The sequence below is a fragment of the Triticum aestivum genome, chromosome 3A (genome assembly GCF_018294505.1).
Source record: "Triticum aestivum cultivar Chinese Spring chromosome 3A, IWGSC CS RefSeq v2.1, whole genome shotgun sequence".
NCBI lineage: Eukaryota > Viridiplantae > Streptophyta > Magnoliopsida > Poales > Poaceae > Triticum > Triticum aestivum.
In genome coordinates this window covers 20671641-20693627 of record NC_057800.1, presented here as the reverse complement: position 1 = coordinate 20693627, position 21987 = coordinate 20671641, and the positions used below count along the sequence as shown (strand labels likewise).

Sequence of the window (21987 nt, the reverse complement as noted above, 5' to 3'; positions counted from 1 at the left end):
GTGGCCCAATCCTTTTTATAGCAAAGGACAAGCCTGGACAAACTCTTATAAGATGTAAAGCGCTCCCGATGACACATGGGAATATCGTCAATCTAGTTTTCATCACGCTCATATGATTCGCGTTCGGTACTTTGATAATTTGGTATGCGGGTGGGCCGGTGCTTGGGTACTGCCCTTACTTGGACAAGCATCCCACTTATGATTAACCTCTATTGCAAGCATCCGCAACTACAACAAAAGTATTAAGGTAAACCTAACCATAGCATGAAACATATGGATCCAAATCAGCCCCTTACGAAGCAACGCATAAACTAGGGTTTAAGCTTCTGTCACTCTAGCAACCAATCATCTACTTATTACTTCCCAATGCCTTCCTCTAGGCCCAAATAATGGTGAAGTGTCATGTAGTCGACGTTCACATAACACCACTAGAGGAGAGACAACATACATCTCATCAAAATATCGAACGAATACCAAATTCACATGACTACTAATAGCAAGACTTCTCCCATGTCCTCAGGAACAAAAGTAACTACTCACAAAGCATAAACATGTTCATAATCAGAGGGGTATTAATATGCATATAGGATCTGAGCATATGATCTTCCACCAATTGAACCAACTAGCATCAACTACAAGGAGTAATTAACACTACTAGCAACCTACTAGCACCAATCCCGGACTTGGAGACAAGAATTGGGTACAAGAGATGAACTAGGGTTTTGAGATGAGATGGTGCTGATGAAGATGTTGATGGAGATTGCCCTCTCCCGATGAGAGGAGCGTTGGTGATGACGATGGCGATGATTTCCCCCTCCGGGAGGGAAGTTTCCCTAGCAGAACAGCTCTGCCACAGCCCTAGATTGATTTCGCCAAGGTTTCACCTCGTTGCGGCGGAGTTTCGTCCGAGAAGATGGCTTGTGATTTTTTCCCATCGAAAGAGTCCATATAGCAGAAGATGGCCACCGGAGGGCCACCAGGGGGCCCACGAGGTAGGGGCGCACCCAGGGGGTAGGGCGCGCCCCCCACCCTCGTGGGCAGGGTGTGGCCCCCCTCGTGAAGTTCTTGCTCTCAGTATTTTTTATATATTTGGAAAACATCTTCCGTGAAGTTTCAGGACTTTTGAAGCTGTGTAGAATAGGTCTCTAATATTTGCTCCTTTTCCAGCCCAGAATCCCAGCTGCCGGCATTCTCCCTCTTTATGTAAACCTTGTAAAATAAGAGAGAATAGGCATAAGTATTGTGACATAATGTGTAATAACGGCCCATAATTTATTAAATATTGATATAAAAGCATGATGCAAAATGGACATATCATCCCTCAACATGTGATAAAGAATCACTCCAAAGTTTCTATTGGAGAAAGTATGATGAAAACGTTTATCAACATTTATGCTTAGATTACTCCAATGTCATTGTTGGAAATATGCCCTAGAGGCAATAATAAAATGGTTATTATTATATTTCCTTGTTCATGATAATTGTCTATTGTTCATGCTATAATTTTATTATCCGGAAACAGTAATACGTGTGTGAATACATAGACCGCAACGTGTCCCTAGTGAGCCTCTAGTTGACTAGCTCGTTGATCAATAGATGGTTACGGTTTCCTGGCCATGGACATTGGATGTCATTGATAACGGGATCACATCATTAGGAGAATGATGTGATGGACAAGACCCAATCCTAAGCCTAGCACAAGATCGTGTAGTTCATCTGCTAAAGCTTTTCTAATGTCAAGTATCTTTTCCTTAGACCATGAGATTGTGAAACTCCTGGATACTGTAGGAGTACTTTGGGTGTGCCAAACGTCACAACGTAATTGGGTGGCTATAAAGTTACACTACATGTATCCCTAAATTATCTTTTGGGTTGGCACGAATCGAGACTGGGATTTGTCACTCCGTATGACGAAGAGCTATCTCTGGGCCCACTCGGTAAGACACCATCGTAATGAGCTCAATGTGACTAAGGGGTTGGTTACATGATGATGTGTTACGAAACGAGTAAAGAGACTTGCCATAACGAGATTGAACAAGGTATCGGTATACCGACGATCGAATCTCGGGCAAGTGCTATATCGATAGACAAAGGGAATCATATACGGGATTGATTGAATCCTTGACATCGTGGTTCATCTGATGAGATCATCGTGGAACATGTGGGATCCAACATGGGTATCCAGATCCTGCTGTTGGTTATTGGCCGGAGAGATGTCTCCGTCATGTCTACATAGTTCCCGAACCCGTAGGGTCTACACACTTAAGGTTCGGTGACGCTAGAGTTGTAGAGATATTAGTATGCGGTTAACCAAAAGTTGTTCGGAGTCCCGGATGAGATCCCGAATGTCACGAGGAGTTCTGGAATGGTCCAGAGGTAAAGATTTATATATAGGAAGTCCAGTATCGGCCATCGGGAGAATTTCGAGGGTCACCGGTATTGTACCGGGACCACCGGAAGGGTCCCGTGGGTCCACCGGGTGGGGCCACCTATCCCGGAGGGCCCCATGGGCTGAAGTGGCATGGGAACCAGCCCCTGGTGGGCTGGTGCGTCCCACCCAAGGGCCCAAGGTGCCTAGGGTTGGAAACCCTAGGGGGCCGTTGCCCCCCGAGGGGCCGCCGCCCCGGGGGCCGCCGCCCCCCCTCTCTAGATGGGATATCCAAGGGGGCATGCGCCCCCCTAGCCCCTATATATAGTGGAGGGGAGGGAGGGCAGCCGCACCCTAAGCCCTAGCGCCTCCCTGTCCCTCTCGTGACACCTCTTCCTCCTCCAGTAGCGCTTGGCGAAGCCCTGCTGGAATCCCGTTGCTTCCACCACCACGCTGTCGTTCTGCTGGATCTCCATCAACTTCTCCTCCCCCTTGCTGGATAAAGAAGGAGGAGACGTCTCCCCTCCGTACGTGTGCTGAACGCGGAGGTGCCGTCCGTTCGGCGCTAGGATCATCGGTGGTTTGGATCACGACGAGTATGACTCCATCAACCCCGTTCTCTTGAACGCTTCCACTCGCAATCTACAAGGGTATATAGATGCACTCCTCTCTCTCTCTCTCGTTGCTATATGACTCCATAGATTGATCTTGGTGATGCATAGAAAATTTTAAATTTCTGCTACGATCCCCAACAGTGGCATCATGAGCTAGGTCTATGCGTAGTTTATATGCACGAGTAGAACACAAGTTGTTGTGGGCGTCGATTTTGTCAATTTACTTGCCGTTACTAGTCTTATCTTGATCCGGCGGCATCGTGGGATGAAGCGGCATGGACCGACCTTACACGTAAACTTACGTGAGACATGTTCCACCGACTGACATGCACTAGTTGCATAAGGTGGCTAGCGGGTGTCTGTCTCTTCTACTTTAGTCGGATCGGATTCGATGAAAAGGGTCCTTATGAAGGGTAAATAGAAATTGGCATATCACGTTGTGGTTTTGGCGTAGGTAAGAAACGTTCTTTCTAAGAAACCTATAGCAGCCACAAAAACAATTTGCAACAACAATTAGAGGACGTCTCACTTGTTTTTGCAGCATATGCCGTGTGATGTGATATGGCCAAAAGGATGTGATGAATGATATATGTGATGTATGAGATTGATCATGTTCTTGTAATAGGAATCACGACTTGCATGTCGATGAGTATGACAACCGGCAGGAGCCATAGGAGTTGTCTTAATTTATTTATGACCTACGTGTCAACATAAACGTCATGTAATTACTTTACTTTATTGCTAAACCGTTAGCCATAGTAGTAGAAGTAATAGTTGACGAGACAACTTCATGAAGACACGATGACAAGGATCATGATGATGGAGATCATGGTGTCATGCCGGTGACGATGATGATCATGGCGCCCCGAAGATGGAGATCAAAAGGAGCAAAATGATATTGGCCATATCATGTCACTATTTGATTGCATGTGATGTTTATCATGTTTTACATCTTATTTGCTTAGAACGACAGTAGCATAAATAAGATGATCCCTCGCAATAATTTCAAGAAAGTGTTCCCCCTAACTGTGCACCGTTGCTACGGTCCGTTGTTCCGAAGCACCACGTGATGATCGGGTGTGATAAGTTCTAACATTTGCATACAACGGGTGTAAGCCAGATTTACACACGCAATACACTTAGGTTGACTTGACGAGCCTAGCATGTACAGACATGGCCTCGGAACACGGAAGACCGAAAGGTCGAACATGAGTCGTATAGAAGATACGATCAACATGAAGATGTTCACCGATGATGACTAGTCCGTCTCAAGTGATGATCGGACACGTCCTAGTTGACTCGGATCATGTATCACTTAGATGACTAGAGGGATATCAATATGAGTGGGAGTTCATTAAATAATTTGATTAGATGAACTTACTTATCATGAACATAGTCTAAAACTTTGCAATATGTCTTGTAGATCAAATGGCCCACGCTAATGTTGCCCTCAACTTCAACGCGTTCCTAGAGAAAACCAAGCTGAAAGACGATGGCAGCAACTACACGGACTGGGTCCGTAACCTGAGGATTATCCTCATAGCTGCCAAGAAAGCATATGTCCTTGATGCACCGCTAGGTGAAGCACCTGTTTTCCCAGCAACTCAAGACGTTATGAACGCCTGGCAGTCGCGTAGTGATGATTACTCCCTGGTTCAGTGCGGCATGCTTTACAGCTTAGAACCGGGGCTCCAAAAGCGTTTTGAGCAGCACGGAGCATATGAGATGTTCCAAGAGCTGAAAATGGTTTTCCAAGCTCATGCCCGGGTCGAGAGATATGAAGTCTCCGACAAGTTCTACAGTTGTAAGATGGAGGAGAATAGTTCTGTCAGCGAGCACATACTCAAAATGTCTGGGTTGCACAACCGCTTATCTCAGCTGGGAGTTAATCTCCCGGATGATGCGGTCGTTGACAGAATCCTTCAGTCGCTCCCACCTAGCTACAAGAGCTTTGTGATGAACTTCAATATGCAGGGGATGGAAAAGACCATTCCTGAGGTATATTCAATGCTGAAATCAGCGGAGGTGGAGATCAAAAAGGAACATCAAGTGTTGATGGTGAATAAAACCACTAAGTTCAAGAAAGGCAAGGGTAAGAAGAACTTCAAGAAGGACGGCAAGGGAGTTGCCGCGCCCGGTAAGCCAGTTGCCGGGAAGAAGCCAAAGCATGGACCCAAGCCTGAGACTGAGTGCTTTTATTGCAAGGGAAACGGTCACTGGAAGCGGAACTGCCCCAAGTACTTAGCGGATAAGAAGGCCGGCAATACCAAAGGTATATGTGATATACATGTTATTGATGTGTACCTAACCAGCGCTCGTAGTAGCTCCTGGGTATTTGATACCGGTGCAGTTGCTCATATTTGTAACTCAAAACAGGAGCTGCGGAATAAGCGGAGACTGGCGAAGGACGAGGTGACGATGCGCGTCGGGAATGGTTCCAAGGTCGATGTGATCGCCGTCGGCACGCTACCTCTACATTTACCTACGGGATTAGTTTTAAACCTCAATAATTGTTATTTAGTACCAGCTTTGAGCATGAACATTGTATCTGGATCTCGTTTAATGCGAGATGGCTACTCATTTAAATCTGAGAATAATGGTTGTTCTATTTATATGAGAGACATGTTTTATGGTCATGCCCCGCTGGTTAATGGTTTATTCTTATTTAATCTCGAGCGTGATGTTACACATATTCATAGTGTGAATGCCAAAAGATGTAAGGTTGATAATGATAGTCCCACATACTTGTGGCACTGCCGCCTTGGTCACATTGGTGTCAAACGCATGAAGAAACTCCATGCAGATGGACTTTTGGTCTCTTGATTATGAATCATTTGACACGTGCGAACCATGCCTCATGGGCAAAATGACCAAGACTTCATTCTCCGGAACAATAGAGCGAGCAACCAACTTATTGGAAATCATACATACTGATGTGTGTAGTCCAATGAGTGTTGAGGCTCGTGGTGGTTATCGTTATGTCCTCACCCTCACTGATGACTTAAATAGATATGGGTATGTCTACTTGATGAAACACAAGTCTGAGACCTTTGAAAAGTTCAAGGAATTTCAGAGTGAGGTTGAGAATCAACGTGACAGGAAAATAAAGTTCTTACGATCAGATCGTGGAGGGGAATATTTGAGTCACGAATTTGGCACGCACTTAAGGAAATGTGGAATTGTTTCACAACTCACGCCGCCTGGAACACCTCAACGTAATGGTGTGTCTGAACGTCGTAATCGCACTCTATTGGATATGGTGCGATCTATGATGTCTCCTACCGATCTACCGCTATCATTTTGGGGTTATGCTATAGAGACTGCCGCATTCACTTTAAATAGGGCTCCGTCGAAATCCGTTGAGATGACACCGTATGAATTCTGGTTTGGGAAGAAACCTAAGCTGTCGTTTCTGAAAGTTTGGGGATGCGATGCTTATGTCAAGAAACTTCAACCTGAAAACCTCGAACCCAAATCAGAAAAATGCGTCTTCATAGGATACCCTAAGGAAACTATTAGGTATACCTTCTACCTCAGATCCGAAGGCAAGATCTTTGTTGCCAAGAATGGATCCTTTCTAGAGAAAGAGTTTCTCTCGAAAGAAGTAAGTGGGAGGAAAGTAGAACTTGATGAAGTATTGCCTCTTGATCCAGAGAGTAGCACAGCTCAAGAAAATGTTTCTGTGGTGCCTGCACCGACTAGAGAGGAAGTTAATGATGATGATCATGAAACTTCAGATCAAGTTGCTACTGAACTTCGTAGGTCTACAAGGACATGTTCCGCACCAGAGTGGTACGGCAACCCTGTCCTGGAAATCATGTTGTTAGACAATGGTGAACCTTCGAACTATGAAGAAGCGATGGCGGGCCCGAATTCCGACAAATGGCTTGAAGCCATGAAATCCGAGATAGGATCCATGTATGAAAACGAAGTATGGACTTTGACTGACTTGCCCGATGATCGGTGAGCCATAGAAAATAAATGGATATTTAAGAAGAAGACAGACGCGGATGATAATGTAACCATCTATAAGGCTCAGCTTGTCGCTAAGGGTTATCGACAAGTTCAAGGGGTTGACTACGATGAGACCTTCTCACTCGTAGCGAAGCTGAAGTCTGTCTGAATCATGTTAGCAATTGCCGCATTCTATGATTATGAGATATGGCAAATGGACGTCAAAACGGCATTCCTTAATGGTTTCCTTAAGGAAGAATTGTATATGATGCAGCCGGAAGGTTTTGTCGATCCTAAGAACGCTGACAAGGTATGCAAACTCCAACGCTCGATCTATGGGCTGGTGCAAGCATCTCGGAGTTGGAACATTCGTTTTGATGAGATGATCAAAGCGTTTGGGTTTACGCAGATTTATGGAGAAGCCTGTGTTTACAAGAAAGTGAGTGGGAGCTCTGTAGCATTTCTCATATTATATGTGGATGACATACTATTGATGGGAAATGATATAGAACTCTTGGAAAGCATAAAGGCCTACTTGAATAAGTGTTTTTCAATGAAGGACCTTGGAGAAGCTGCTTACATATTAGGCATCAAGATCTATAGAGATAGATCGAGACGCCTCATTGGTCTTTCACAAAGCACATACCTTGACAAGATATTGAAGAAGTTCAATATGGATCAGTCCAAGAAGGGGTTCTTGCCTGTATTGCAAGGTGTGAGATTGAGCACGGCTCAATGCCCGACCACGGCAGAAGATAGAGAAAAGATGAGTGTCATCCCCTATGCCTCGGCCATAGGGTCTATTATGTATGCCATGCTGTGTACCAGACCTGATGTAAACCTTGCCGTAAGTTTGGTAGGAAGGTACCAAAGTAATCCCGGCATGGAACACTGGACAACGGTCAAGAATATCCTGAAGTACCTGAAAAGGACTAAGGATATGTTTCTCGTTTATGGAGGTGACGAAGAGCTCGTCGTAAAGGGTTACGTCGATGCTAGCTTCAACACAGATCTGGATGACTCCAAGTCACAAACTGGATACGTGTATATTTTGAATGGTGGGGCAGTCAGCTGGTGCAGTTGCAAGCAAAGCGTCGTGGCGGGATCTACATGTGAAGCGGAGTACATGGCAGCCTCGGAGGCAGCACATGAAGCAATCTGGATGAAGGAGTTCATTACCGACCTAGGAGTTATTCCCAATGCATCGGGCCCGATGACTCTCTTCTGTGACAACACTGGAGCCATTGCCCTTGCCAAGGAGCCCAGGTTTCACAAGAAGACCAGGCATATCAAGTGTCGCTTCAAATCCATTCGTGAAAATGTTCAAAATGGAGACATAGATATTTGTAAAGCGCATACGGACCTGAATGTCGCAGATCCATTGACTAAACCTCTTCCACGAGCAAAACATGATCAACACCAGAACTCTATGGGTGTTCGATTCATCACAATGCAACTAGATTATTGACTCTAGTGCAAGTGGGAGACTGTTGGAAATATGCCTAGAGGTCATAATAAAATGGTTATTATTATATTTCCTTGTTCATGATAATTGTCTATTGTTCATGCTATAATTGTATTATCCAGAAACAGTAATACGTGTGTGAATACATAGACCACAACATGTCCCTAGTGAGCCTCTAGTTGACTAGCTCGTTGATCAATAGATGGTTACGGTTTCCTGACCATGGACATTGGATGTCATTGATAACGGTATCACATCGTTAGGAGAATGATGTGATGGACAAGACCCAATCCTAAGCCTAGCACAAGATCGTGTAGTTCGTCTGCTAAAGCTTTTCTAATGTCAAGTATCTTTTCCTTAGACCATGAGATTGTGAAACTCCCGGATACCGTAGGAGTACTTTGGGTGTGCCAAACGTCACAACGTAACTGGATGGCTATAAAGGTACACTACAGGTATCCCCGAAAGTATCTGTTGGGTTGGCACGAATCAAGACTGGGATTTGTCACTCCGTATGACGGAGAGGTATTTTTGGGCCCACTCGGTAAAACATCATCGTAATGAGCTCAATGTGACTAAGGGGTTGGTCACGGAATGATGTGTTATGGAACGAGTAAAGAGACTTGCCGTAACGAGATTGACGAATCTTGGGCAAGTGCTATATCGATGGACAAAGGGAATCGTATACGGGATTGATTGAATCCTTGACATCGTGGTTCATCCGATGAGATCATCGTGGAACATGTGGGAGCCAACATGGGTATCCAGATCTCGCTGTTGGTTATTGGCCGGAGATATGTCACGGTCATGTCTACATAGTTCCCGAACCCGTAGGGTCTACACACTTAAGGTTCGGTGACGCTAGAGTTGTAGAGATATTAGTATGCGGTTAATCGAAAGTTGTTCGGAGTCCCGGATGAGATCCCAGACGTCACGAGGAGTTCCGGAATGGTCCGGAGGTAAAGATTTATATATAGGAAGTCCAGTTTCGGCCACCGGGAGAGTTTCGGGGGTCACCAGTATTGTACCGGGACCACCGGAAGGGTCCCAGGGGTCCAGCAGGTGGGGCCACCTATCCCGAAGGGCCCCATGGGCTGAAGTGGCATGGGAACCATCCCCTGGTGGGCTGGTGCGTCCAACCTAAGGGCCCAAGGCGCCTAGGGTTAGAAACCCTAGGGGGCCGTTGCCCCCCGAGGGGGCATGCGCCCCCCTGGTTGGAAACCCTAAGGGGGTCGTTGCCCCCCGAGGGGCCGCCGCCCCGGGGGCCGCTGCCCCCCCCCCCCTCTCTAGATGGGATCTCCAAGCCCCTATATATAGTGGATGGGAGGGAGGGCAGCCGCACCCTAAGCCCTGGCGCCTCCCTCTCCCTCCCGTGACACCTCTTCCTCCTCCAGTAGCGTTTGACGAAGCCCTGCTGGAATCCCGCTGCTTCCACCACCACGTCGTCGTGGTGCTGGATCTCCATCAACTTCTCCTCCCCCTTGCTGGATCAAGAAGGAGGAGACGTCTCCACTCCGTGCGTGTGTTGAACGCGGAGGTGTCGTCCGTTCGGGCTAGGATCATCGGTGATTTGGATCACGACGAGTACGACTCCATCAACCCCGTTCTCTTGAATGCTTCCACTCGCAATCTACAAGGGTATGTAGATGCACTCCTCTCTCTCTCGTTGCTAGATGACTCCATAGATTGATCTTGGTGATGCGTAAAAAATTTTAAATTTCTGCTACGATCCCCAACAGTCATCACGAGAATTTGTGAGTTGATTACCAAAACATATATCAAGTGATCTCGATAAATTACCTCATTGTCACCACGAGTACCCACAAGCAAGACATACATTAAGTGGTCTCAAATCCAAAGTATTCAATCCAACATACAAAACTTCAAAGTGCAAGACTCAATTCATCACAATAAAGATAGAGAAGGAACAACATCATATGATCCAACTTTATTAACAAAGCTCATGGTACATCAAGATCGTGCCACATCAAGAACATGAGAGAGAGATCAAACACATATCTACTGATACATAGCCTCAGCCCCGAGGGTAAACTACTCCCTCCTCGTCATGGAGGCAGCGGGGATGATGAAGATTGCCTCCGGTGACGACGTTCCCCCTCCGGCAGGGTGTTGGAATAGGATCCCAGATGAGATCGCTTCAGAACAAAGGCTTGCGGCGGCAGATAACTCATATAGGTCAACTTTCAGGGGTTTATGAATTTACAGCTTGTTTGGTTGGGAGGAGTTGTTGATTGGGAATGGGAGTTTAAGTTAAGTGAGACTTAAAATCCTTTGATTGACTCAGGGACATGGGAATTAAGAAAGGAGGGGGAAGGGGAATTAAGAGGGCCAACTCCCTCAGATCTCTTCCCTAGGGGACCCCTGGTAATTGAACTGGGGATTGGGAATTAGCAAAAAAGAAAAACATTTCGTTGATTGTGCACGTTCGTGAGGGACCTTTGGTTAGCTGAGTACGTACGTGAGGAAGGCATTCTCCTGCCTAATCCCACCAATCAAACAGGGGCAGTTAACTCCCTCTTAAAATCCCATTTCTAATTGCCTTCACATGCCAAACAGAGGAATGGGACTTAAAATCAATTTCCCATGTCTAATCCCTTGGCAAACTCCCATCTCTAAACTCCCATTCCCTTTCCCTGTTATTACCAAACACGCTGTTATAGGATTTCTCAGTGTTGGAATCACGCCGAGGGGGGGGGGGGCACAAGCTCAGGTACCGTGCCCCGGGGGAGGGCACGCCGCTTGAGCTTGTGGCTCTCATGGGTATCTTCTAGTCCTTCCCCGAAGCTTTCGTTGGTCTCTTTTCCTCCATAAAAAATCACCGTAAATTTTTATCGCGTTTGGACCTCGTTTGGTATAGTTTTATGCAAAACAAAGAAATAGGCAAAAAAACAGGAAGTGACACTGCGCACTAGATTAATATGTTAGTCTAGAAAAATAATATAAAAGTACAACAAAACCATATAAATTTATTGTAAATATGGCATGAACACTTAATAAATTATAAATACGTTGGAGACGTATCAACATCACAAGCTTAATTTCTGCTCGTCCTCAAGTAGGTAAATGATAAAAAAAATTATAAAGTATTAATACTAAAATAATGCATAAGTTTGATCAATAATAATTTCAATCATTTTTCCTAACATCATAATCAATAAACCGCCATGGCCTTCCGTAAAAAAATTCAAATACAACCTTTTCTTTTGTGAAAAAAACACACACGAACTAGCGGCTATTATACATACAAAATTTCAACCAAACCCCATGACCTTAGGAGCGAGCTCAAGCAGCTTGCCGAGCGCGTCCCCGGAGAACTTGCGCGCGAACATGAAGCAGAACTCAACCGCCCCGCCGGCGCCGTAGCCGCACTCCCCGTTCCCTCGCCTCATCCCCCCCAGCAGCTCCGGCGTGACGTCCCTCACGTCGTAGCTCGCCGGGTGCGGGCCCGGTCTCGGCCAGTCGGTGTACGTGAGGGTCCGGTTGGCAGCGCGCACGCCCCAGCCCAGCAGGGTCACCAGCGTCGGCATGTAGTGCTCCAACATGTTGGCGATGCCGTGGTCGCCGCGGAACACGGCCATGTACCGCTCCTCGGCGACGACGTCAATGGCGAGCTCCCGATCCATCTCGAACCACTGCGACCCCTTGCGCCACTGCGCGCGGCTTATGTTGCGGCGGAGGAAAAAGGGCGCGTGCCGCGCGCGGGTGGGGAAGCTGTCAATGAAGCTGGCGTTGGCGCCGATGAGGAAGGCGTAGGCGGCCGGGAAGGAGAGGAGAGGGATGCACGTCTCCGATAGCAGAGCGAACCGCGCGTTACCGAGGTCCAGCAGCGCCGTCCCCAGCAGCCGGACGCTACCACCGGAGTCGGCGATGGCCGTAGGAGAGAAGGCAGCGGCTGCAGGAAGGGCGTGAGGTAGGATTCCTGGAAGTTGGCGTTGTACACCATGCCGAAGACGAAGCCCAAGGAGAGGAGCAGCAGGACGGTGACCACATTGGAGAGGATGCTCCCGGAACCGGAAGGGAGGGCTTCCATGGGCTTGGCCGTGCTGCTGCTCGCCATGCTACGTCGGGCATAAAGAAATGCAGCTCTTGGTTACTTATACTACATACATGGAACACTGGGCCACAGCTACGTCCGGGAGACACGTGCAACCGTCCATCCTTGCTGCCCTGCTAATTCTACTACATGCAGAAGTCGGTATCACTCCTAACAGTGCTACTTTCGGCAGCGGTGGTAATTAGCACGAAAGCAACCTGGTACTCCCACCGTTTTAAAATAGATGACTCAACTTTATACTAGCATAAAATCTTTATACTAGTACTAGTATAAAGACTTTATGCTAGTATAAAGTTGAGTCATCTATTTTGAAACAGATTCAACTTTATACTAGCATAAAGTCTTTATACAAGTAAAGTCTTTATACTAGTATTACTAGTATAAAGACTTTATGCTAGTATAAAGTTGAGTCATCTATTTTGAAACAGATAAAGTACGTATCAGGCATTATTTTCTTTCTTTTATTTGAGAGAAAAAGTATCAGTCACTCTTTTTCCATCTCTAGCTTGTTCTCTTTAGAGCAACTCTTGCACCGTCCCCTCCTGCTCCGGCATCAACCATTCTACTCCCTCCGTTCGGAATTACATGTCGTAGAAATGGATGTATTTAGATGTATTTTAATTCTAGATATATCCATTTCCGAGACAAGTAATTCGGAACGTAGGGAGTATGTCTTTAGAGCCTCTCCTTCTCCCCCTTTCCCTCGTCAGGCCGACAAAGACCGGAGTGGGACTTCCAGGCACTCTTTCCTTCATAACCAGCTACAGCTACGGCAGGCAGACACGCGCAACCGGCCACCCTGATGCTTTGGCGAACATCGCTTGCTCTTTGCATAAGTTTGTACACATACTTTTAATTTTGTCAGCGGTAGTAATTGCCAAGGAAGCAATTCTCTTCACATGTACAATTGTAAACATGGCCACTCCTGGTCTTCTCACAAATTGGCAACTGGGCCGACAGCTGAAACCTAGACCCAGGTCAGTGCGGGTTTTATTTTAGAACAAAGTCAAAAGTCTCTGTATTCGATTAACCTACACATGGATCTCTAGGTCGAAAGTACCTGTGGATTAGGAGGAACCCAACGTAGCACCGGGAGCTTCTCCCTTGCGTTGTGTGTATACGGAGCAAAATTCACAAATGTGCAATTACGAACAATCTTGGGAGTTTACAGTCTGACTCACAGCACGATCGTAGGTCGACAGACGCGTGTACGCGGATGGGGATTGCCGGGTCTCGGAGAAGAATCCTAGGGCTGGTTGACGTTGCTCCTTCTGAGGGCATACACAATTGCCAGACCACCAGCGGCGAGGGCACTTGCCGCGATGATGAGGGCGGGTGAGCTCCTGGCTTGGGCATACGCCACGCCCCACCGAAATATGAAATGTGCTCCGCAGCTCGATTCAAACTTTTCCGTTGAGAAGTCCTGCATAAATTGAGTAACATGTTATATCAATGGGGCTTCTCGATATGTATGTACACTTCTGATAATAGCTAAAACGTTTCGGTTTATTCAATAACATAACCCCCATTATCACTTTGTTTAGTTTTGTGCACAAAAACGCCAGAGAACTCAACAGAGCAGCCTAGATGGAATACAAACTCAGAAGGAGCATTCGATTTACTTCTCACACTCATGGTCACTGCTGCAGGCTAGACATAAATTCATCGCAACTTCCACTGAACATTTCTAAGGAGAAATCCTGCATGGTGATCCCCAAGAAAATTAAATTGAATCATCATCAGAATCAATGAATAACTGGTTCTAACAAGAGCATGCTTGTCAAATAAGGAAACGTGAGAAGTTGCAGACAGTTTTCAGAATATTTCGATGTGTTTTTTCGTCGAAGATATTGTTACAGTGTAAAATATTGCAGAAAACATTCAGGTGCATTCTGATTTGCATCTGGCTAAATTTTCGTCCCATAATACTTCCCCTACAGGTCTGCACTAGTATAGGTTATAAATATTTCTACAATATCAAACAAAAAATATTCTGAAATTTGATGTGTTATTGTGTTTCTTTGAATTTTCAGAGCCCACAGGAGGAAAAGCTCTCAAAATGGTAACCACTCACTTGTAGTCTTTTTTCATGTATTAATTATGGAACATACAGGCTCTTTACTCTGGATTAATCATGAAACATACAGAAGTTGAGTGCAGTTTTCACTCACCTTGGGAAGTTTCTGTTGAGAGTTCAGATGATCAACATGAAGGCGAACATTAAAGGACGCAGGAATCCATAATTTCCTGTCTACATCACAGTAAGTCTTTGAAACTATATCAAACAAAGTTTGAGCACCATTCTCTATGGATTGCAGAATGGAGGCTTCTCTAGCCTTTCGATTCCTACAAATTCAGCAAGATGCACATTACATCTGAGCTAATGTCTGCAGTATCTACAAACAGATAACTGTATCGTACTATCAGGTACGAACAAAGATGAAGAAATAACAACATAATTGTGCATCCATCAAGAGGTGGGTATGTAGAAAACGATAATAGGCCACTTTTTAGAAGAAACAGGAAAAGTTGCAACAAAGGAACAGACTACATTTGAATTGATTCGACAAATCTGAAACTATAAAGTTCATCTTATATTCTGCTAAAAATGAACTTGTTCAACCATAGAACATGTGAAGTGTAGACAAAGTTTGCAGTAGCGATTAATTCCATACTTGAGATATCCACAAAGCATATGCTTGGGCCATAGGTTGATTCTTCCATGCATTGGAATTAGCACGTGTGGCGATATCTCCAAGAATTTGTATGTGGTTTGGAAGTAGTCCTGCATAATTCAGAACACCCTTATGCCAATGCAACTCTGATTTAGACAACACAACTCTCTCGAGGCAGCATTGCTAGAAAACGTAAAGCACAGAAACAAAGTACAAGATGGGAAAGAAACCGAGAGATTTTCCACGATTTGCGAACTTCGGTTATAATGCAAGAAATGAGCTTCCAAACAAAAATCATTGTTACCTTCATGTTGCCACCAGCTCTATTGTCCAATATTGCACTTCCATGCCTGAAAATGGCAAAATTATGCATCATTACTTCTCAGTGTTTATTTTATTTAGCATCACTTGCCTGTTTAGTGTGTGATTTTATTCTGTATAACTTTTGAGCAAAAGTAGTCAGTACTTTAGTTCTTGCATCTTTTTTATTAATAAAATTAAAAAAACTGGTGGGTGTCTAATATGCTGTCTATAGACAAGCCTCTGTACATTATACATAGCCTATATATGACAGCCCAGTAGTTTCTTTAGTGAGTGGGGACAAGTTAAAAATCCGAGCATGTTGTAGTCCTTGAAGCTGGTCATTCTATTCGTGTGTCTTATCCATTCGTCAAATATAACATTAACAAGTAATACAATTTAGATATGGTAGTTCGATTTAATACTTGCATCAATTTAGATATCAATGAAGAATGGTCATATAGTATCTGCAACAACTGCTGCTAATATGCTGAAGAATGATGCTTACCCTACGCAATGATCTCCGACAATTAGTGCATTGGTATTGACATGGAGAAGCCCCATATGACCATCTGTATGACCCTAGTATTGAAAACATAGAGAAGTATCAATCAATAAATTCAGTATGTTCTGGTCTAAAATATGATGCAGATTCCACAGAAACAGCTGAATACATGCTTCAGATCAGATCATACCAGTAAATGGATGAACTCCAAACTCTAAAATAGACAAATCGTATGCTTCGGCCATTATGAGTTCACATAGTTAATTCAACAGAATAACAGAAACATAGACTTCTTCAAATGTGAATATTGGTTTGCTGTATAAGTCAACTGTTTTCCGGAGAATACTTTCTAGGTCATGCAGAGATCATGTATAGTGTTGCTACTATTTTGCTTCAAAACAACGTTAGGAATGCTACGTTTTGTGTATTTTACTATTTTTTCTGAAGTCTAACATTCTTTAATTCTTATAAAATGTAAATCCATTCAAGTAACAAATGTCATGCCACCATCTTTTCTTAAAATAATCGTTGCAAAATATTATCAGTGGTTGGCATAATCATTCTGTATGGACTATGGCATGCAACTATATTTGAACAGCAAGAAGCAAAATACCAAACAATATACGTCGGACTGCCAAATGCTACTATAACCATTAGGGTTTATGTTCTTGCATTGGACTTCACAAAAATTGTTACATAATTAAGTATTTAATTATTGGAAAGTTCAAAGGAATTATCATGCTAGGTAACGAAACAATGGCATAAGCTAAAACCAGAGAACGATTCTCCAAGGAAAACACTGGCTTACAGGAGCAAAAATGACTTGCAGTTCTTGGTCACCTATGCATATGCTTTCACCACCAGTCACAGCAGTATAGCTGGTTGACCAGTTCCCTATACACCATGCACGAATGAAATATAAGATGTGTATGAACAGCACAAATAAATTAATGAGTATTAAGTTGAGCTAGTTCACAGAGATAGCCATGGTATATAGCAGTTGAAGATGGTGGCTAGTGAGTACCCTAAATTAATGAAATAAAATTGGATTATTACTACCGTCGTTCACAGGCAATCAAAACTAAAACAAACTAATAGTTTGACATTTAATAATGAATAATGATCCAACAATACAGCACCTTAGAAGTGCCAAACATACCAGGACAGAGTGAAAACCACTATGAGGAGGACCATGTAGAAAGGTATACCGTATACCTAAGAGAGTATCCAAGTAAACAAGAAGATATGTTGCATTGCAAGCTTCACCAGAGATATTGTCGTTTTTTATGATTTTAACCACCTCGTACGCCTGATGGCTCTCTTGCCCCACCTTCCACCACTAATGCGCTGACATGTGGTACCCAACTTATAGTGGTCAAAACCTTCCATTCATTCAAGGTGCTGCAAATATTAAATAATTTTCTTGCTTATTAGATAAAAATTTCTTCCCCTTTCTCCTTTTGTTTGTAAACTCTACTTCCACCATTAATCACAGGTTTATGACTAGCAGGAACCTCTTAGGATGGTCAAAACAAGGTCTAAGGGAAGGGTTTCACTTGCTAGATGTCAATGGAATTATCCCAAGTAAACTCATTCCTGAACTACTTTTGTACTCCAAAAATAGGAAGGCAAATATGAATTGGCAAAGTGGATAACAACCTTTACAATTTTGGTTTAGAAAAAGGTGTAAGTCGTTACCTTTCCCTATGCGCTTCATCGTGTTTTCATGTGTCAAAAGAACAGCATCAGGATTGCATCTCTGAACAACCGAAAGACCTAAGTCATTCAGCCAAATGCAGCCAGTTTATTTACGATGGACAAATAGGCATGATAACAATTAACACAAATGAGGAGCTAAAGAACTATAGCATGGTATATGTTTCCAGCTTCATGACTTTTTCCTTTTTCTCCCAGATATGATCTTAATTTTCAACAGAAAAACTAAGAAGTGCTACAGAAAACATTCTAACGTACCCTCAACATGATCATTATGATGATGTGTAACAAGGACCAATAACTTCTTTGGAAGGGAATTGACAAGATCTGCAAGCTGGAGATGGCAGGGATGTGATCATTTGTTAGGACAGAATGAACAGTTTCTGCTTAAAACAGTATTCAATATAAACAACTACTGTTGTAGGCCAACAGCCCTATAGCTGTGCATGCAGTATCATCTAACGGATTAAAAACAAAGTCTATTGCAAAGCACAATTTTGTGCACTTTTGGTTTGGGTACCAATTACCAAATCAGCAACAGAAAATATCTATAAAATGGAAGGCATACTTCTCAAATTATTCTACTAATTTATGTATAAAATTTCAAGTTCAAACTTGTTCCACAGTGAGAGTAACAATGCCATACTTTTGACAAATGAAAAATCAGCAAGGGAAGAAAAAGCACAACTGTTACTATTTACAGCAAACTTGTATCTGTCATCTAACATACTTTGAGTTTAAAGTTCACATTTTAAAGAGTTATACAACCCACCACAAATCAGATCTAGTCTTCTCAAACAATTCAAGTTAATTCTTTCCCGAACCAAATTTTGTGGCATTATGCACCAAGTTGTGTTCTTTGCACTGATAGCCGCAACTCTGAAAAGAGAATGTTTTCACATTAAGTATTCAGCGCTTTTTGGCCCCTTGTGTCACTCTTTGGTATTCCTTGGTGATTCTAATCTAATAGGCAAATATTTTAGGCACAAGTTCTTTCCCTCATAAAGCTAGGGGTAGTTTTGAGGCCAGTACGAAGAAGTTGGTTTGAATAATCAAAGTCCCATGGAAGGAACCAAAGCAATTAAATAGATAATAATACTTTACAAAATAAGTCCAAGGCAGAAGCTGCATCCTCAAGATATACACCCCGTCGCTGTATGTAGAGCTAAAAGAATGTAATCATAGATATTGCTTTTACCTCTGTATGAACCTGTGAGCAACATCCAGGATCTATCAGTAAAGCATCACCACAAGCAAAATAATCAGGGCGCTTCGATCCGCATGTACCACTGGTTGCTTGTATTACCACGAGATTAGTCGTACGAAATGGCCGTAAGGTACTACTCTTCATTGGTACAAGGGTTATTCCAGGAGGGTACTCCTGTCACCAAACATTGCTTTTCAGGAAAAAGGAGACAAATCGGCATGACAGTTGACTAGAAACCGAAATTTGATCCAAACAAAATTAAAATTATACAGACCTGGGAGACCAATGTGGAGTCAGTGGTACAATTTGACGATAGCTCCGATTTCACAAATCCAGCGTGCACATAGGGCCCAATTCGAGTATCACCGGTTTTCACGTCAGAAAGCAATTCCCGAGCACCCTCCTTGGTCATCCATTTACAGGAGTCTGCAACGCACAACTCGAGTTACGGTGGATTTTGGTGGCCAGGCAAATTCCTGGACACAAGCATTAGTAAGAAATGAAGCAGCAGACCTTGCAATGCCTCCGGTTTCGACTCGAGCGGCGTGATGACGAGCACCGTGTTGACGCCCGCGTCCGGGCCAAACTCTGCTTCCACAATATGCTTGAGGAGCCTCCACTCCCCGCACATTGCATTCGTCAGGCCCAATTGGCTCAAAATCTAGCGAGTGAGAAGAGCCCATCTCTTAGATCAGTTGCCGTTTGTCAAATTATGGTTCTACTAGGACGAGTAAACAAGGCTTGTACAAACTCGTAATCCATAGCTCCCCCAGATATATACCACCAGATTTTGCAAGCTACTCAGCAGAGCGACCAGATTTCACTGAAGTAACGATGGGTCACCTGATCGAGGGCGGCGGGGACGTCGAGGCGCGAGAGGTCGAGGGAGCCGTCCGCCTCCGCGCCGGCGACGGCGACGCCCGGCCGGGCCGGCTCCCCCTCCGCGAGGCGCCGCAGCGGCGCCGACGGGAGGTCGTAGAGGTCGCTGTCGACGTAGCGCCCGTACTCCCCCTCCTCCTCGCCCCCGGGCGGGGACGGCGGGGGCAGCTGCCGGACGACGAGGAACTCGGCCTCGGCGCCCGAGGGGGCCGTGACCGCCGCCGCGAGCCGGTACGAGGGAGCGTCCATCTCCACCGGTGCGGGAAGGAGGGTTGCCGCCGACTCGCTGGGGTTGTTATCTCTGGCTTGGGGGTTGGGGTTGGGATTATTGGCGCCTGCTGTGAGAGGGGAGGGAGCTTGGGTTGGTCCGTCGGCCCGCACGCCGAGACCACTGACGACAAGGGGAGAGACGCTTCCGGAAGAATTCAATTCGAATCTGGGCGTTGGTTGGTGATCTGCTTCCGCGGCCGGGAGTGAAGAACATGTCGCTCATCTTGCCTTCCTTCGCCTGTTACAAGGAGTACGATTTCCCCAACATTCTGAAAGTTCGAATGTACTCCCTCCGTCCGGAAATACTTGTCATCAAAATAAATAAAAGGGGATGTATCTAAATGTATTTTAGTTCTAGATACATCTTTTTTTGTTCATTTTGACGACAAGTATTTTGGGACGGAGGGAGTACTAGTGTACTTGCACACAATGCCCTAGCAAGCTTGCAGGGTATGGGTTTGTTGTGAGAAAAACAAATTCATTTTCGACAATGTATGAGGAAAATGTGACAAAACTACTGTTCACACTCTAGTAACATTCTTTTTTTTGCGACGATAAGGAGTTTTATTCTGTAGATGCAGAGTTACAATCAGCTGGCAAAAGCTCGGCGATACAAGGTGCGCAATCCTGTAGCCAACAAGCCGTGCTACGCTCTATTCTACCATAGCTCGCCAGGCGATCTGCTACTCTGTTTTGAGCTCTATAAATTTTTAAAAGAGATATCGGTAAGCAGCAAAATTCATATGTCCATCTGAGTCTTAACGTTCACTATTGTAAAACCAATTTGTTTTATTTTACTTCGTATGTCATCGTATGACCAATTTGTGGCAAAACGTGAAAAATTGTAAGTATGCATTGCAATCCCGATAGTTCTTATGTCCGAACGGGCAGCCCAGACCGCTCGAATCGCAAATCGACGGTCGAAAACCTGTCGTGCAATGGTACCATGAGCAACTAGATAACCAACCACTAACAAAGATGGATATTTATGAATTTTTAAGTTTTTTTTATGAGAACTTCTGGTGGCTCCTTGTGGGCATTTCTGTTTATTTTTATTTTATTTTATGTATTGCCTTTTTTTCGTTTCAGTGCACCTGGATTTCGAAAACCCACTCTCCATGTCACTCTCCTGGAACGTTGAACCAGGTTTCTCTCTACAAATTTTTGAGGCGTGCCTGCTATTTCTTTTTATAGTGGTTTCCCCCTGTATTTATTTGACTTCTCCGCGCAGTTTTCCCTCCAAGAAAAGAACATCAAATACAGGGAAATTACATGGAGGGAATTGTAATGCCCGATTTGCATGTTGCAACGTGTTTATGCGCTGTGATAAAATGTGAGAATATCCAGAAAATTAATGTGGCATTTTGGGCCTAATGGCCCAGTTGAGCTACAACTCTCCTACCTACAAGATCCAGATACATTTCCCTCAAAAAAAAAAAAAACAAGATCAGACACACCCACGAACTGTCCAAACCGGCAAACCCCCGCCCCCTCCCCAAATCGCCAATCACCCGCCGCCGCCGCCGCCCATGTCTCCGTCGTCCTCCTCCGACGAGGCCGCGATCTCCTCCGTCTCGTCCGAGGACGACGACATCAGCCTCCCGCCGTCACCTTCCCCGTCTCCCGAACCCTCTCCCGAACCTTACGCGTCCTCCTCGGACGGCGCGGACGAGGCGCCCGCGGCCAAGAAACCGCGACGACCGCGGACCGGCACCGGGGCGCGGCTGCGAAGCTGGCCGAGCGCCGACGAGGTGGTCCTCCTGGAGGCCGTCGTCGCGCACCGGGAGCGGCACGGGCAGCTCCCCTCCCGCGACGACCTCGCGGCCGCCCTCGCCGGCCGCATCCGGTTCAGCGGCGAGCAGGCCGCCGAGCGCGTGTCCAACCTGCGCAACCGATACTACGGCTCCGTCCGGCGGCTCTCCCGCGGCACCGTCCCCGTCACGGACGACGACATGAGGG

General features: G+C 45.1%; 1 protein-coding gene across 6 annotated transcripts; it reads right to left on the bottom strand.

Annotated features, from left to right (window-relative positions):
- Window positions 1-13303: 13303 nt before the first annotated feature.
- LOC123059917 (uncharacterized) lies at window positions 13304-20222 on the bottom strand. Of its 6 annotated transcripts, none has more exons than XR_006427647.1 (13): window positions 19723-20220; window positions 19393-19540; window positions 19154-19305; window positions 18871-19053; window positions 17931-18006; window positions 17655-17732; window positions 16765-16850; window positions 15960-16033; window positions 15456-15501; window positions 15152-15261; window positions 14648-14822; window positions 13537-13899; window positions 13304-13443 (listed from the first exon to the last, which is right to left on the bottom strand). XR_006427647.1 is itself a non-coding variant. In XM_044482473.1 (13 exons), exons 1-12 carry the CDS (start codon window positions 20005-20007, stop codon window positions 14114-14116), a joined length of 1476 nt encoding a protein of 491 aa, XP_044338408.1. In that variant the 5' UTR covers window positions 20008-20222; the 3' UTR covers window positions 13304-13899; window positions 14077-14113. The 6 variants fall into 6 exon arrangements, 4 of the variants coding, with proteins under 4 accessions (XP_044338408.1, XP_044338406.1, XP_044338407.1 ...); XR_006427648.1 differs by having other exon boundaries at window positions 13304-13436; XM_044482473.1 differs by adding an exon at window positions 14077-14176 and having other exon boundaries at window positions 13304-13899; window positions 19723-20222.
- Window positions 20223-21987: the final 1765 nt, after the last annotated feature.